Source organism: Panthera tigris, chromosome D1, assembly GCF_018350195.1.
Source record: "Panthera tigris isolate Pti1 chromosome D1, P.tigris_Pti1_mat1.1, whole genome shotgun sequence".
NCBI classification, from domain to species: domain Eukaryota; kingdom Metazoa; phylum Chordata; class Mammalia; order Carnivora; family Felidae; genus Panthera; species Panthera tigris.
In genome coordinates, this window is record NC_056669.1 from 98,784,054 (window position 1) to 98,800,115 (window position 16,062).

Consider the following 16,062-nt stretch of genomic DNA (forward strand, 5'->3'; position numbering starts at 1 on the left):
TATGTTCTTAGGGATCTTCCTTTCTTTTGACCCTTACTGCGCAACTGTTCCTCTGGACATGTGGTATACGCTTTGTCACTAGAGCTTTGTCTTGTAGACACGCTAATTAATACAATGCCTTTCCGAACCCAATGTCTTGTGGAAGCTGATTTCTCAGAGACCATGTGACCCAGCTGCACAGAGTTAAGTTGGAACCCGCTTAAAGAGGAAAATCACCTCTGAGCTTCCTTGTGGTTGATCAGGCAGCATGGAGGTGAGGGCAAGGGGATAAAAGATGTTGGACCTCGGCAAGCATGAACAAGGGTGAGTTTATCTTCCCCAGGAATATTCCACTAAGAAATAGAAGTGTCCCTGGTGGAATGTAGCTCAGCTAAACCTAGCCATGCCTTACAGTTTGTCTTTGTAGTTTAAAGGACAGAGTAGGCTTTGTGGCATCAAAGGCATCCTGTGCAGAAGACCCCAAGTCTCTGTGCTCTGGAAACATCTCTGCCATTCTAGGTAATTAAAGCAGAACTAGTCGGAGAACAACCTGGAAAACCAGAAGTTAGCAGTTCTATTTCTGCAAAGCAGAGCCTTCTGCGTAGCATTTTTGCTAAAAGCTGGGATCAAAATTGGTGACAACATAACTAAACCAAAGATCACATTGACAAATGGGGGAAAAAAATACCTAGATTTTTTTTTTTAAGGAGCCTCTGTGTCCATACAGAGTTCCTGTATCTAATGTTCCATCAGAAACTTAAGAGTAATGCTTACTGTCATCACCTTACCTGTTTGGACTTGTTTCTACCACTTTCAAGAGTTGCCACTTCTCCAAAAACAGAAACGAGTACTGCCACAGGACCTTGGTTGTGACTACATGGTCCCAAAAGTAAGGCTTCTAAAGAAAACAGGTTTACCTGAAATACTTCTTGAATCTTAAAACATACCATTAGTGATTGTGTATTTAACTTATAGACAAAATAGGATATAGATTATTTTTCCCTTTTTAGAAAAAATATTTATTTATTTATTTATTTATTTATTTATTTATTTATTTATTTATTTTGAGGGAGAGGGGCAGAGAGAGAGGGAGAGAGAATCCCAAGCAGGTTCCACACTGTCAGCTCAGAGCCTGACGTGGGGCTTGAACTCACAAACCTGAGCCAAAATCAAGAGTTGGATACTTAAGCAGCTGAGCCACCCAGGTGCCCCTAAATATATATATATATATATTTTTTTAAGTAATCTCTTTGCCCAAGGTGGGGCTTGAATTCCTGAGCTCGAGGTCAAGAGTCACATGCTCTAACAACTAAGCCAGCCAGGCAACACCCTGCCGCCTTTAACCTTTGTTGACAACTCTTGAATGTAAGGTAGATGTTGGTCTCTGACCCGACTAAAATGCTCCATTCTCATGATTAACTCTTAGTGATCAAGATGCTTTGGGTTGTTTCTCCTGCAGCATGAGATTTATTATGTTCATACAAAATCAATTACCTTAGTTTGTCATTTTAAAGTTTCCAGCTACGCGGGGCGCCTGGGTGACTCAGTCGGTTAAGTGGCCGACTTCGGCTCAGCTCATGATTTCGAGGTCCATGGGCTCAAGCCCCGCGAGGGGCTCTGTGCTAACAGCTCAGAGCCTGGAGCCTGTTTCAGATTCTGTGTCTCCCTCTCTCTGACCCTCCCTATTCATGCTCTGTCTCAAAAATAAATAAACGTTAAAAAAAATTTTTTTTAATTAAATAAAATAAAGTCTCCAGCTACGGGCGCCTGGGTGGCTCAGCCGGTTAAGGGTCCGACTTCGGCTCAGGTCGTGATCTCACAATTTATGTGTTGGAGTCCTGAGTCAGGGTCTGTGCTGACAGCTCAGAGCCTGGAGCCTGCTTCAGATTCTGTGTCTCCCTCTTTCTCTGCCCCTCCCCTGCTCATGCTCTGTCTCTCCCTCTCAAAAATAAACAAACATTAAAAAAAATAAGTTTCCAGCTAGAGGCACCCTTTGCAACCTCCTACCAAAAGCAAAATGAGAAAGGCACACTGGCTGCCTGATGCTGCAGCATGTAAATCTGTGTGTGTGTGTGTGTGTGTGTGTGTGTGTGTGTGTGTGTGTGTGTTTGGGGGGAGGCACTTCTTCCTAACCATCCAAGCAGGAAGGCTTGCTTTCTTCTAAAGAAAACAAACAGCTACCCCTCTGCAGGCCTGACTGTGAGCTGAGCAGGTCTCAAAATGGAACTGCCACAATGTTTTGGCAATTATTGGATGTGGAGGCCGTGTCTGGATTACATGGATTCTCTCCTTCTTCCCTTTCAATATCTTAGCATTCAGACCACATCTCTCAGGAAGCTCTCCCCCACTCCCCTGGGAGTTTGTTGCTTTCAAAAAGCACTTAAAAAAAATCTGATCGTATATTCCGATATTTGATTCCAAAAACATCACCATAGTGGGGTGCTCTTTATAAACTTTCTCCAAAAGAGACAAGTATTTCTGAACAACTTTCATACAAAGGTTTGCCCTCAGCAGTTTGTAGCTGTCTGGGGACTTGTCCTTGAAAGATATCCTCTTAGGGACAAAAAGTGGGGTTTTGGATGTGCTTTAGGTTTTAGGGTGTAAGGTGTGGAACAGGCAGGTGCCTGCTTGCTTCGGCAGCACATATACTAAAATGGATACAGATCCTGAGAAGATTAGCATGGCCCCTGGGCAAGGAAGAGATGAAAATTCCTGAAGCGTTCCATATCAGAAACCAAACAAACAAATGAAAAAGAGCTCGAGCAGATATTCCCTTTAAAAAGACTCACATAGGGACACCTGGGTGGCTCAGTCGGTTTAGCGTCCAACTCAATTTCAGCTCAAGTCATGATCTCATGCTTGTGAGATCAAACCCCACGTCGGGCTCCATGCTGATAGTGTGGAGCCTGCTTGATATTCTCTCTCTCCCCTCTCTTTGCCCCTCCTCTGTTCATGTGCGCACGCTCTCTCTCAAAATATTAAAAAGATTTTTTTAAATGACACACCGTGTATGTGGAGGGTGGAAGGGTGGGTAATATAGGGGAACTCTCTGTACTGTCTCCTCAGTTTCTCTGTAAATCTAAAACTGTTCTCAAAATAAAGTCTATTAATTTTATTTATTTATTTATTTATTTATTTATAATTTTTTAATGTTTATTTTTAAGAGACGGAGAGACAGAGTATGAGTGGGGAAGGGTCAGAGAGAGAGAGGGAGATACAGAGTCAGAAGCAGGCTCCAGGCTCAGAGCTGCCAGCACAGAGCCCGACGTGGGGCACGAACCCACCAGCTGCGAGATCATGACTTGAACCGAAGTCAAACACCCAACCGATTGAGCCACCCAGGCGCCCCAAGTCTATTAATTTTTTTAAAAGGCACAGATACTGGAATTGTAATAAAATTTGTGTTGCCATGTGGTCCTAATCATTAGTCATCCAGGTAGGGGTGGAGGCTGAAGGAGTTTACAGGCGATCGTGAAAAACACACCAGGAAACTTTCAATCCAATGTGACAGGAAGAGGGGAAAGTCAGAGCAGGAGGCCTGGCGTGAGCCAGAGTGGCCCTTCTTCAACACGACTCCAGCCTGTTAACGTGACAGGCTATAGTCCGCTGACTGTGCTCGGTGCTCACGAGAGATCTAAAATATAAAACACCTGTTCACTTAAGGTTATGCAGTCGATCAATCAAAGGAAACAACTGGTTAGAGAGAAAGAATTTTAATCAATGGGTTAAAAAACATAGGTAACCGTGTTGAACATAATAGATGTAAGACTAAACTGGCGAATACACGAATTGTTCTCTCTGTGTGGTATGAGCCAATGAGCCACCATGAGCCAATCTGATAATCACAGTCTGACCATTCATTGCTAGAAAGCTTTGACGCAAGACTTTTTAAACACAGCACACTCCCAGAATAGGTTTAAGACAGAATTTGAGCTCTTAAAGTTAATTTGCACATAATTTTAGAAAGACTATCTATTGGTTAGAATGAGGTATATCTGTGCTGTGGGTTCATGAACACACACCTCAATTTCTGATAAAGGAAGCTTTTGTATACATCATAATATAATTTCACTTTATGAAAAAAAACCTGATTCATGAGGTATGAGTCCCGAGGGCACGCATGCAATGTAAGCACACAGCGTAAGGTCAGTGCACCATGAGCACGCAACGCAGTGTACCCCAAGTCACGCAACTCCCCTCATTACGTGTCTAGCCCCACTGCCAATGACGCTCCTGTGTGGCCAAGGCCCCCTATGGGTACGTGTATATGTGCAAGGAGGGGTACGCCGTCATGGCGGCGCGGCCTCTCTTTGTGGCAGGATATCTGTTCCTGGACCAGTGTGACTTCATATCTGGAGCTGGCTCTTGGCTGGAGTTTGTGCTTCTCTTGGGAGAGCACGACACTGTGGATCTTGGCTTCTCCGTCTGGGCAAACAAGATATAAAAGTTGAATCACTTTATGTTGCGATTTCTGAAGTTATAGTTAGGGTCGGGGTTGGTGTTACGAGGAGTTAGTGAGAAGTATTTGCGTTTCTCCCCAAATGCCGAAGTACAGTCGTTGATGTTGTTCCAGAGCACAGAGGAATCAAGCATTTGCCCTAATCCTTCAGAGAGCTGAAGAAGGGTTGGTCCGTGGGCAATATTTTAATTGCCCTGAGTTCAACGACTACATTTCATAAGCTGTCTAGAGACATTACACAGAGGGAAGAACTCGGTCTTTCAAGGTGGGAGGCTGCCCCATTGTTTTCACTTCTGCTTACCTATACCTGCAAGTTAAACGCCCACGTTAGGGAAACGTTCCGCCAGAAATTGTAAGAAAAGGAAGGTAGAGGTCTGGATGGCATTCACCCGCCATCTGGGTTTAACGGAATCCCCCGTTACGTGTTATTGCCCAATTAGCAGGTTTCAGCTGTGGGATAAGGTGTGAGCAACCTGGCGACGTCCTGAGCGAAGGCTGAAGACGAGAGGGGGCAGTTCGTGGCTCATCTGCCTGTCAGGACCGAAATCCTCTCTGATTTGATTCACCTGTACCTCTCTTCCCACTGCTGTCCCGGTTCTGTTAGGCCACGGGGGTTGGACTTCATCCTCCCGGAGGATGGCGGACTGAAGGCAGGGATTATGTCTTACAGTCCTCAAGGGGCCCTGCCCCTCCTAGACTCTCCATAAGCTACTGATGGCTACCCGGGAGCGCCAACCTGAGAAGTCCCGAACAGCAGCCTTGGGAAGCCAGCAGGGACGTCACCCTGGGAGAGCCGTCCATTCTCTCTAGTTTGCCCACGTTACTCCAGCGGTGCTCACGCTGTTCGCCGCGGGCACACGTGAGCAGCACCCGCCCAGAGACATACCCAGAGCTCTCGGCTTACTAGCTGTTTCTCCACTTCTTTTTCCTCCTTCTCAGGAAGGAATATGCCAGTGCAAATGAGCAAGAGAGATGTTATTAGGGGATAACGATGAACTCGTTCTAACTTAGTCCTTTCAAAAAGGAAACCATTCACAATCCTCGGTATCGAACGATCACTGGTAACACTGGCCGGGAGGCACACCTCACGACTGAGACTGATGGGTTTGTTGTTACCATCTCCTAGGGCTGAGAACCAATGCGTTATTCACTATCGCTGTTTCACCTGAAATGCTGCCATGGAGTTACAAAAGAATAGCTGCCGAACGAATGTTTGTTGAAATAAAACTAAATTCTCCACGGCAAGCTTTGAACTCTAGGGGGGATTCCTCCTATCCTGGGGTGCCTCGTGGGCTGCGCCCCCTGGTGGCCAGGGGCTCAGTAGCTGCGCGGGGGCAAAACGCCTCAGCCGTGCCCCGAGCAGCACCAACCCTAGGAGGTGAACTGTGCACCATGGATCACCACCCCCCCGGATCACACAAGGCACTTGAAAACCAAGTCAAATTAATTGCTGGCGTATAGGTGTGTATATATAGATTAGTGGCATACCTGCATTCTCTCTTTATTCTTAGTCAGAATCAGGGAGGGCATTTTTGATGGGTCCAGCGAGGTGCCCTTGTCTCTTCCATGTAACTGTGACTGAAATAGATGAGCACTTTCTCACTACATTTTCCACTTGCACGAATGTGATTATATAGAATATACATTGGGTGGCATTTAAAAAAAATTTTTTTAAGGTTTATTTATTTTTGAGAGAGAGAGAGAGTCAGAGCAGAGCAGGAGAGGGGCAGAGAGAGAGGGGGAGAGGGTCTTAAGCATGCTCCACACTGTCATCACAGAGCCCAATGTAGGGCTCGAACCCACAAACCATGAGATCATGATCTGAGCTGAAATCAAGAGTCAGATGTTCAACCAACTGAACCACCCAGGCGCCCCTACACTAGGTGTTTTTTTATTCACACATGTGAATTCATAACAATGCTGTAACACGGAAAGAGAGTCAAGACACAAATGAACAATAATTCAAAGAAAAGAAGGAAACTACTTATTTATGGACTGCCTACCAGATGCCAGGCATTTTACACAGTTTCACATCTACTTTTCTCAACATTTATGATGTGGAGATTATTACTCCAATATTTTAGAGGCAGAAACTGAGTCCCAGGGTGGTTCAGTAACTCAAGGAAAGTGACAGTAAGGCTGGAATTTGAACTCAAGAGGGACTTGAAAGCTGTGATCTTGCCACTGTCACACCAGACACCAAATTGCCCTCCATGCCTAACAGAGCCAGCTCGGTGGGGGTTCTTTGGTGTGACAGAGTGAGACCTCATTATGTCACTGTTAAACACAGGGTAGCATTCTGCAGGAAAAGGGCCTATTTTGCACCCTGTCTACTAAGAGTTGTATACTATTATATGAAAACTTATTTATTTTTAAAATTTTTAAACGTTTATTTATTTTGCGAGAGAGCATTTGTGTGAGCAGGAGAGGAACAGAGAGAAGGGGAGAGAGAGAGAGACTCCCAAGCAGGTTCTGCAGTGTCAGCGCTGAGCCCCACGCAGGGCTCGATCTCACCAATTATGAAATCATGACTTGAGCTGAAATCAAGAGTCAGATGCTCAACTGACTGAGCCACCCAGGCGGCCCTTATTTTTTTATTTTTACTTTTTTTAAAGTTTATTATTTAAGTAATCCCTATACCCAACGTGGGGCTTAAACTCATGATACCAAGATCAAGAGTTGCATGCTGTTCTGACTGAGCCAGGCAAGCACCCCACCAAAACTTGTTTTTATACATCAAAAACACATTTTTTAAAAATTTTTTTTCAACATTTATTCATTTTTGAGAGTGAGAGAGACAGAGCATGAGTGGGGGAGGGGCAGAGAGAGAGGGAGACACAAAATCAGAAGCAGGCTCCAGGCTCTGAGCTGTCAGCACAGAGCCCGACGCGGGGCTCGAACTCACTGACCACGAGATCATGACCCGAACTGAAGTCGGACGCTCAACCGACTGAGCCACCCAGGCGCCCCCCAAAAAACACAAGTATTTTATAGGTACATAATTCCAAAGTACTAAAAAAATGATTGGGTGCCTTTCCTCTGTGCTCCTTCTGCATCCTACTCTGTGATGTAATTTCCTGCTTCTTTGTTCAAATCCCCAGTAGACTCTAAGGTCCCTAAGGCAGAGATGGTGTTTTGTTCGATGTTGCATTCCCAGCACACAGGAGAGCGTGTGGCATGTGGGGTCACACAGTACAATTTGTTGACTGCAGGGGTAGACAGATGATGAAACCACCTGTTCTTATGCTCTGGGTAAAAAAATCACAAACCACCAATATCCGTCGTCAGACTTCAGTGGTGTCTACTCCAAAGCAGTGTCAATGTCCCCACTGATTTTAATGTTTCCCTGCTCCTGGTGGCATTGACAGGGAAGAGTGACATAGGGGGCTATTGTATTCTTCAGCCTGTGGGACAGATGTGCTAATTGGAAAAATCAGAGAATCTACAACAAAGAGTCAAAGATGGAACAGAATAGAGAGCTCAGAAATAAACTCATGAATATATGGTGCATTAATTTTTTACAAAAGAGCCAAGCATTTACAACAGGGAAAAATGGTCTCTTCAATAAACAGTATTGGAAAAACTAGATGTCCACATGCAAAATAATGAAACTGTACCCCTATCTTGTATCATACACGAAAGTCAACTCAAAATGGGTTAAAGAGTTATACTTAAGACCTGAAACCGTCAAACTCCTAGAAGAAAACACAGGAGGTAGGCTTCTCGACAATGGTTTAGGCAATGATTTTTTGGATTTGATCCCCAAAGCAAAAATAAACAAGTGGGACTAGAGCAAACTAAAAAGCTTCTGCACGGCAAATCATCAATAAAATCAGAAGGCAGGGGCACCTAGCTGGCTCAATCGGTAGAGCGTGTGAACCTTGATCTCAGTGTTGTGAGTTTAAACTCTATGTTGGGGGTAGAGATTACTTAAAAAAATTTTTTTGAACCTAAAAAAAAAAAACAAAATCAGAAGGAAACCTATGGAATGAGAAAATATTTGCAAATAATAATTATTCAGTCTTAAAAAAGAAGGAAATCCTGCCATCTGTGACAACATGGATGAAATTAGAGGGCATCGCGCTGAGTGAAATAAGCCAGACAGAAAAAGACAAACACTGCCTGGTATCACTTATGTGTGGAACTGAAAAAAAAAAGGTCAAACTCATAGAAACAGAGAGTAGAATGGTGGTTGCTGGGGAGTGGAGGGAATAGGCAGAAGATGGTAAAGGACCATAAATTTTCAGTTATTAAAGAAAAAAATGGTAACTATGTGAAGTGGTGGGAACTCAGTGGTGGGAACCTTCTCACAGTGTGTACAGATATCAAATATCACATTGTACACTTTAAATATATTACCCCCCAAAAGTGTTTTTTTAACGTTTATTTATTTTGAGAGCAAGCAAGAGAGAGACAGAGTGGGAAAGGGGCAGAGAGAGAGAGAAGGAGAGAGAATCCCAAGCGGGCTCCCCACTGTAAGCCCAGAGCCCCACTCGGGGCTCGATCTCATGAACTGTGAGTTCATGACTTAAGCCAAAATCAAGAGTCAGGCGTTTAACCAAATGGGCCACTCAGGCGCTCTGTGTAGGAGTTAAAAGTTTTGACACATTCTCCATGTGGAAGTTAAAAAAAAAAAAAAAGGTCAGGCAAAACTACTACCTCATTCAACCTTGGTTTTTCATTTCTCATCGCTGAAGAACTGGCATTCTCTGAATTTCTGAAAAAGGTAGGCTGTTTTTGCAGGGTAGAAGAAGCAAACCCTGCCCTTTCCTGGAAGGACTGAGTGCAAAGAGAATATTTTTCAATTGATCCATTGCAATTAATCTACTTATAATCGACCCAATCCACCCAACAGTAAAATGCCCACATCGGAAAGCATTTTCATCTTTAGGAAACAATGGCCGCTGGGAGAAGACTGGGAAGGAGCCAGCCTGGACGAGGCCTGACACCTCCGCCACGCAGCAACCCTGGGCTAGTTCCAGCCACCACTTCTCCAGCACCCCCGTTTCTTCTGGAAATCCAGACATGGCCAAAATCCAGACCAGAGTGCCATGGCAGAGGGTAGTGCAGGGGCCAGGGTGGAAATCTGCTCAGAGATGTCCAGAGGACCCATGGAAGAGCTCTGAACTCAAAATAGCTTCCCTCTACCCCATTCCCCATTCCCTTTCTGGTTGAGAGTAAACGTTAACCCCCTGTCCTGCTCCCGCTCTGGAATTCTCTTTAACCAGACCACAGAAGTAGGCAACAGAGCCTTCTTACCAGGGCATCTTCTGTTAACTTTAACTCCTGCATCCAATTATTTTTCTGATACTGTTCATTTCGCTGTTTCCTAGTCTGAAGCAGCTTCTTTTTTTTCTTCTTATACATCTTCTTCTTTTGATTCAACTGTTCCAAAAAGCACAGAGAACCTAGTCGTTGAGGATTCCGGAGGAAATGACCACCTGCGTGCAGCACTCTTTTACACAACACTCAAGACAGGAGAGCTGCCCCGGGACGTGGGCCCTCACGGTGCCCAACTGCTGCTGGCTCGGAGGACGAACAGTTCAGTTGCCTTGTTACCAGAGTCCGCTCCCCATTTAACACCCCCAAATCCCACTATTGCAGGTATGCTGCCAAAGGGACACCTATATCAATATCCAAATATCTGTGCTTTACAATATGAAACCAGATTACTTATGGCAATAATGTCAGGTACAGACAATACTGATATCGGGTGTGTAGTTAAGAGTCAGTTTGGCTGTTACACAAGGTGGCTTTAATAATTAAGCAAGTGCAGCTCAGGACTGATTTTCCAGGGACCTGTTGAGTGGCGACGCTTATATCGATGTTGTAAATGCAGCTGAAAAAATTATGGGGTCCAGTCTGATTTGGCAGCCTCCATCTGACACAGCCTTAATCTCACCCTATGAGAGAGTTATTTCTTCTTCTTCCTTTTTTTTTTTTTTTTTTTTGAGAGAGAGTGAGTAGGATAAAGGGGCAGAGGAGGAGAGAGAGAGAATCTTAAGCAAGCAGATCCCAAGCTCAGTACGGAGTCTGACGTGGAGCTCAATCCCACGACCTTGGGATCATGACCGAGGCTGAAATCTAGAGATGGACACTCAACTGACTGAGCCACCCAGGCGCCTTGTATGATGGAGGTATTTATTAATGCAACTATGAAATTATGTGCATAATGAACCACAACAAATATATCATCTATGTAATAAGATCTGTGAATGAGATGGGGCAAAGAAAATTTAATACATGGAAGTATAAAAAACTATCTAAAACTATATGAATAAAAAAACACTTTTTTGGGGCACCTGGCTAGCTTAATTGGCTAAGCATCTGACTCTTGATTTTGGCTCAGCTTATGATCTCACGGCTCATGGGATCAAGCCCCGACTCGGGCTCCAAGCTGACAGTGCAGACCCTGCGTGGGATTCTCTCCCTCCCCTTCTCTCTGCCCTTCCCCTGCTTATGTTCTTCCTCTCTCCTTCTCTCTTTCTCAAAATAAATAAAATAAACTTAAAAAAAGAAACACTTTTTTTTTTTAAAGTATGGGTCTTTTTAACAACCTCTATCTCTTGAAATAGTTTTGTTTTTGTTTTTTTAGGTAAACTCTATGCCCAATATGGGGCTTGAACCCCAAGATCAAGAGACAACCTCTATCTCTTAAGATGTTTTCACTTTTAGGGGCACCTAGGTGGCTCAGTTGGATAAATGTCCGACTTTGGCTCAAGTCATGATCTCATGGTTCCTGAGTTCAAACCCTATGTCGGGCTCTGTTCTGATGGCTTGGAGCCTGGAGCCCACTTCCGATTCTGTGTATCCTCTCTCTCTCTCTCTCTCTCTCTCTACCCCTCTCCCACTCGTACTCTGTCTCTCTCTCTCAAGAGTAAAAACAATTTTTTAAAAAAGATGCTTTTCAGTTTTAAACTTTTTAAAAAATTTTGTTGACTTTGTAGTCAACATGGAGTCTTCACATTTTTTCTCCTAGATTTTAAAAGGAAAGTTATTAAAAACAAATAAATAGGGGCGCCTGGGTGGCTCAGTTAGTTAAGCAACCGACTTTGGCTCAGGTCGTGATTTCAAGATTCGTGAGTTTGAGCCCCACATCGGGCTTTCTGCTGACAGCTCAGAGCCTGGAGCCTGCTTTGGATTCTGTGTCTCCCTCTCTCTCTCTGCCCCTCCCTTGCTCTCTCTCTCTCTCTCTCTCTCTCTCTCTCAAAAATAAATAAAACATTTAAATAAATAAATAAAAGGAAAGTGATAAAGGACAAAATGAAAGACTCCAGGGCAGGGTAACCAGTTAGGATGCTATTGCTATATTTTCTATAGATTCTAGGATAGTTGGAAAATTCCACCAAATTATCCAGGAGACTCATGCTTTCCTTAAGGCTGCTACTTCCTGAGTGGAAGAGTCTGATAATCTTACCTCATCTGCTACGTTCAGTAGGTGAACAGGGAGACCATCTGAGAGGGAACTATCAGAACCACTGGTGCTGTTTCCAGAAGGAAAGAAGAAAGGGAGATGCCTGTTATTAATGTCTAGGACATATACATTTACCAGACTGGCAGCGTGGGAGTAGAATATCCAGTCCGCTATTTGCTCCCAGTGCCTGCATTTCGATGACCAGCAATTCCGGACAAGCACATTCATTCATTCATTCTGAACACCTACTACGTGCCAGGCAGGGCATCGAGCACAGAGATGAGCATGACCAAGCCCTTGGCCCCAAGGAGTCTGTAATCCATGTGGCAAAGTAAGTACTGGCCAGGTGGGCAAAGCTGCCCGTGGCAGTGACTGTGGGACGCTGTGCAGCTCTAGAGAATAACAGACTACGATTTGTTTGAAAGCGGGGCTTGTTTCATTCATTCCTGTCTGGCCAGGTCCAGTTCAGAGAGCAAGGAGCCTCCCGGGTACTCTTTAAAACTGCGTTGAATATATACATAAACATATTTGATAACAAGGAATCTGTAGGTTATTACCTACAGGAATATTACTTTTATTATCTCAATTCCCACTTCAAAAGTTGTGGATGCAGGTCCAGATGGATCTGAAGTCTTCCCCCACAGAGGGCCAGCTTCCCCTTCCTTCAAGGGCTAGGATGAATGAGCACTTGGATTCTCCATCCCTGTGTCCTTCATCATGTCCATTGTTTAAGTGTCCCATTATACATCCCCCTCTCCCGGGGTGTGCGTGGCCAGAAGCCAGAGCTGGGCTCTAGAACATGGCCTCCATGTACAAAAAAGTGTCTTAGGCACAAAACTCAGATCTCCTGGGAAAAGAGCATTTCAAACCATTCTTTTGCTCAGGCCTTTCATCCTGTTCATGCTCCACCTCCCTCCCTTCAGTCCACAATGAGGAACCCCACGGTAAGACAGCGGGAAGAACACCTTCTCTTCTCAGATCTAATTCCCAATTCCCTGTTCTCAAAAGGCTTTTCTAGTCTGAGGAATAGCCTTTGAGGTCACTACTGGATAATAGTCTCTGAAGTCCCTTTTGGAGATAACGGAAAACTATTAATCAACGGGATAAAAACATTAGATGCGGCATGCCACGGAAAATGTTGAAAACCATGGACGTGCACACACAGGGCACACTCAAACTGGGCTTGGACACTCGCAGTCTGCTTTTCTGGGTAATGGTGAGAATGGAGAGGTAGAGACCCATGGAGGCCCGTGATAGCTGGCTTCCTGTTCAGATGCCGGCAAAATGGTTTCAATAATTCTTAACTAAATGTATCTTAACTAAATGTGTCCCTGGTAAGCCAGCTAGGATGCAGTCTCCCTGTTTCGGAGTGGACTCCCCCCGGGCTCGGTACCAAGAGGTTGACATGCAGGGGCATTTTGTTTTTGAGGCTGAGATGAAGAGTGGTTCATGCAGTGGTCCTGGAGAGCAAGGCAAAGAATTCTGGAAGAGTGGAAGAGGCAACATGGTGAATGGGGCACACTGCCTGGCCTGATGGTCTGACTTGAGGTTCCTAAGGACACATTTGGGAGACTCAGCCAGCAGAACTGCTTTAGGGCCCAGATGCCAACTCTATGTCCACAGAGAGTAGGAAGGAGAGCCTTCGACTGTCCACCACAGTCTACAGCGCAGCCTCTGTCATGTCCAGCCCAGAAATCTTCTGACTGAGGGCAGCTGGGATGGGTATGAGGCACCTTGGCCAGTAAGCTGGAGTAGAAGGTGTTCCTGCCCACCTGTCAGATACTCACCCACCTGGTAGGCTTCCTAAAATAGTTGAAGAGATTATGAGTGTGGGGCTGAGACCTTACAAACTAAATTAATTCAACAAATATTTATTGAGCTCTCCCTATGTGCCGGGTACTCTGCACATGAGATACAGAGGTGAACAAAATAAAGATCTCTGACCTTGTGGGACCTACATCCAATAGGAGGAAACAGATAATACATAATAAACACAATAGAGATGTAAATGACCTAAGACAGACAGAAGGTGATAACATGCTATGGAAAAAAAGTAGAGTACCTCAGGGAGATAGGGAATAGTGGCAGGAGGGCAAAGGCAGGGGAGCAAGTGGCAGCATTAGAGTAATGAGGGTAGGCCACATTGACAAATTTTACATTTAAACAAAGACTTGAAGGAGGTGAAGGAATGAGCCATGTGGATATTTGCGGGAAGAGCATTGTAGGCAGCTGGGACTGCTAGTGTAAAGGCCCTGGGGCAGAAGAGGGCCTGGCAAGTCTGAAGAAGAATGAGGCCAGTGTAGCCATAGAGAGAGGTGTGTGAAAGGGTGAGGGTGGAGGTTATAAGGTGTCAGGTGGCTAGATCCTATAGCCTGTCAGCCATTGTAGGGTCCTGGTCTTTCTACCTCATTTGCTGGATCCTCCCTATCTTTGTGACCTGTGTGCTGTGTACCCTGCTTAGACTTGGACCTCCTATTTACTCGAGCTGCACGTACTCCCTTGGGATCTCACCTAGTCTTAAGGTTTAAACATCATCTATCCAATGATGACTCTATTTGACCTCTCCAGCGAACTACACACTCATATATTCAACTGCCTATTTAATATCTCCATTTAGATGCCTAATAGACGTCTCAGACTGAACATGCCCAACACTAGCCTCCTGACCTTCACCGCTCCCCTAACCTTCTCCACCACCTTAATCTTTCCCATCTCACTTAAAAGGCAACTCCATCCAATCAATTATGGACTCATTCTCTTTCTTTCATGCTCCATATCTCATCCATAAGAAAATCCTAATGTTTGAAACTTCAAAATATATCCAGAATCCAACCAATTCATACACCCCAACCACTACAACTACTCATGTCTAGACCACCACCTGCATTTACCTGTATTATTGCAAGAGCCTCCAAATGCATGTCCCTGCTTACACCTTTCCTCTCTACAATCTATTTTCCACATAGCAGCCAGGGTATTCCCACTGAAACTAAAACCCAAGTCAGAACACGACACTTCTCTATTTAAAACTTTCCAAAAGCTTTCCGTCTCCCTTGGAGTAAAAGATAAAGGCTTTACAACTGCCTCAAGGCCCTACACGCACGGCCTGCCCATCTCCCTAACCTAGAAAAGATGCTGTCAAAGAGCAGGCACTCAATACGTAGTTGGTGAAGAAATGATATATATTTAAGTGCACTACGATTTATTCAATATTTTGCACCTTTGGCTCAACCAACAAAACAACAGAGCAAACGAAAACAATAAAAAAATAGAACTTGTCTGGTTTTTCCTTGTGGTTTTTTTTTTTTTTTTTTTTGAGGGAGGGAGTGAGTGCTCTCGTACGTAGGAGGGGCAGAGAGAGGGAGAGAGAAGGAGAGAGAGGGAGAGAGAGGGAGAGAGAGAGAGAGAGAGAGAGAGAGAGAGAGAGAGAGAGAGAGGATCCCAAGCAGGCTCCCACGTGGTCAGTGTCAGCACGGAGCTCCAAACTAACAATTGTGAGATCATGACCTGAGCCAAAACCAAGAGCTGGCCATTTAACTGGCTGAGGCACTCCGGTGCCCCTCTCTGGTTTTTGTTTGAAATGAAGTTTCATTTCATTACCTGGATTCAATGTCAGACAAGCAGATGTCACTCCAACTTCCTTCTAAATCCATATCTTGTCCAAGCTCATTGAATTTCTTATGGATTTCTTGTTGTAAGAGCTCTTTAAGCTCTGTTAGGCACTGCATGAACTGTGGAAATCAATAAAAGGACATTTTTGATTATTCACTTATTTATACGTCAAATATTTACTAAGCATATGCGGAAAGGCACTTTATTTATTGCTGGGGACATAAAGATGTGTGAGTGGTAACCTCTGCTTCTAAGGACATGTTAACATATAAATTACATGAGCTGCAGTAAAAGTGTTTCTCGGGCAGAACATCAGTGAATTTCATGCTTTAGGTGCTTTTCCCTGGCTATGGACAATAACAAACTTCTTAAACAATTCAACGGTCTGATTTATTGTATTTTTGTGAATAGCAAGGAAGGAAACATTAGAATGGGGTTGTTCAGATTTTGGCTTATGGCAGATGTGATATAACAGGCCGTATTGTGGCTGATTCTCCTTTAAATATTTTTTTATTAAAGGGGCACCTGGGTGGCTCAGTTGATTAAGTGTCCAACTCTCGATTTTGGCTTAGGTCATGATCTCACAGTTTGTGAGTTC

The 16,062-nt window shown here is 44.4% G+C and overlaps 1 protein-coding gene and 1 non-coding gene across 8 annotated transcripts in view; one reads left to right on the forward strand and one right to left on the reverse strand.

Moving 5' to 3' along the window:
• Nucleotides 1-2,599: 2,599 nt before the first annotated feature.
• LOC122231568 lies at nucleotides 2,600-2,711 on the forward strand. Its single transcript, XR_006208833.1, has one exon. It is a non-coding gene; the product is annotated as a U6 spliceosomal RNA (small nuclear RNA).
• A 585-nt stretch (nucleotides 2,712-3,296) lies between these two features.
• AGBL2 (AGBL carboxypeptidase 2) overlaps nucleotides 3,297-16,062 on the reverse strand; it is a 45,738-nt gene continuing 32,972 nt past the window's right edge. For 4 of the 7 annotated variants that reach the window (XM_007082167.3, XM_007082168.3, XM_007082166.3 and 1 more), the window contains 6 exons: nucleotides 15,453-15,583; nucleotides 11,856-11,922; nucleotides 9,698-9,823; nucleotides 9,098-9,217; nucleotides 5,927-6,016; nucleotides 3,677-4,404 (listed from right to left, as the gene is read on the reverse strand). In XM_007082167.3, the coding sequence (XP_007082229.1) occupies nucleotides 4,231-4,404; nucleotides 5,927-6,016; nucleotides 9,098-9,217; nucleotides 9,698-9,823; nucleotides 11,856-11,922; nucleotides 15,453-15,583 (708 nt within the window). In that variant the 3' untranslated portion in view covers nucleotides 3,677-4,230. Of the gene's footprint in view, nucleotides 3,614-3,676; nucleotides 4,405-5,926; nucleotides 6,017-9,097; nucleotides 9,218-9,697; nucleotides 9,824-11,855; nucleotides 11,923-15,452; nucleotides 15,584-16,062 lie in introns of those variants that run through there. The other 3 variants (XM_042958996.1, XM_042958995.1, XM_007082170.3) reach the window with 3 other exon arrangements.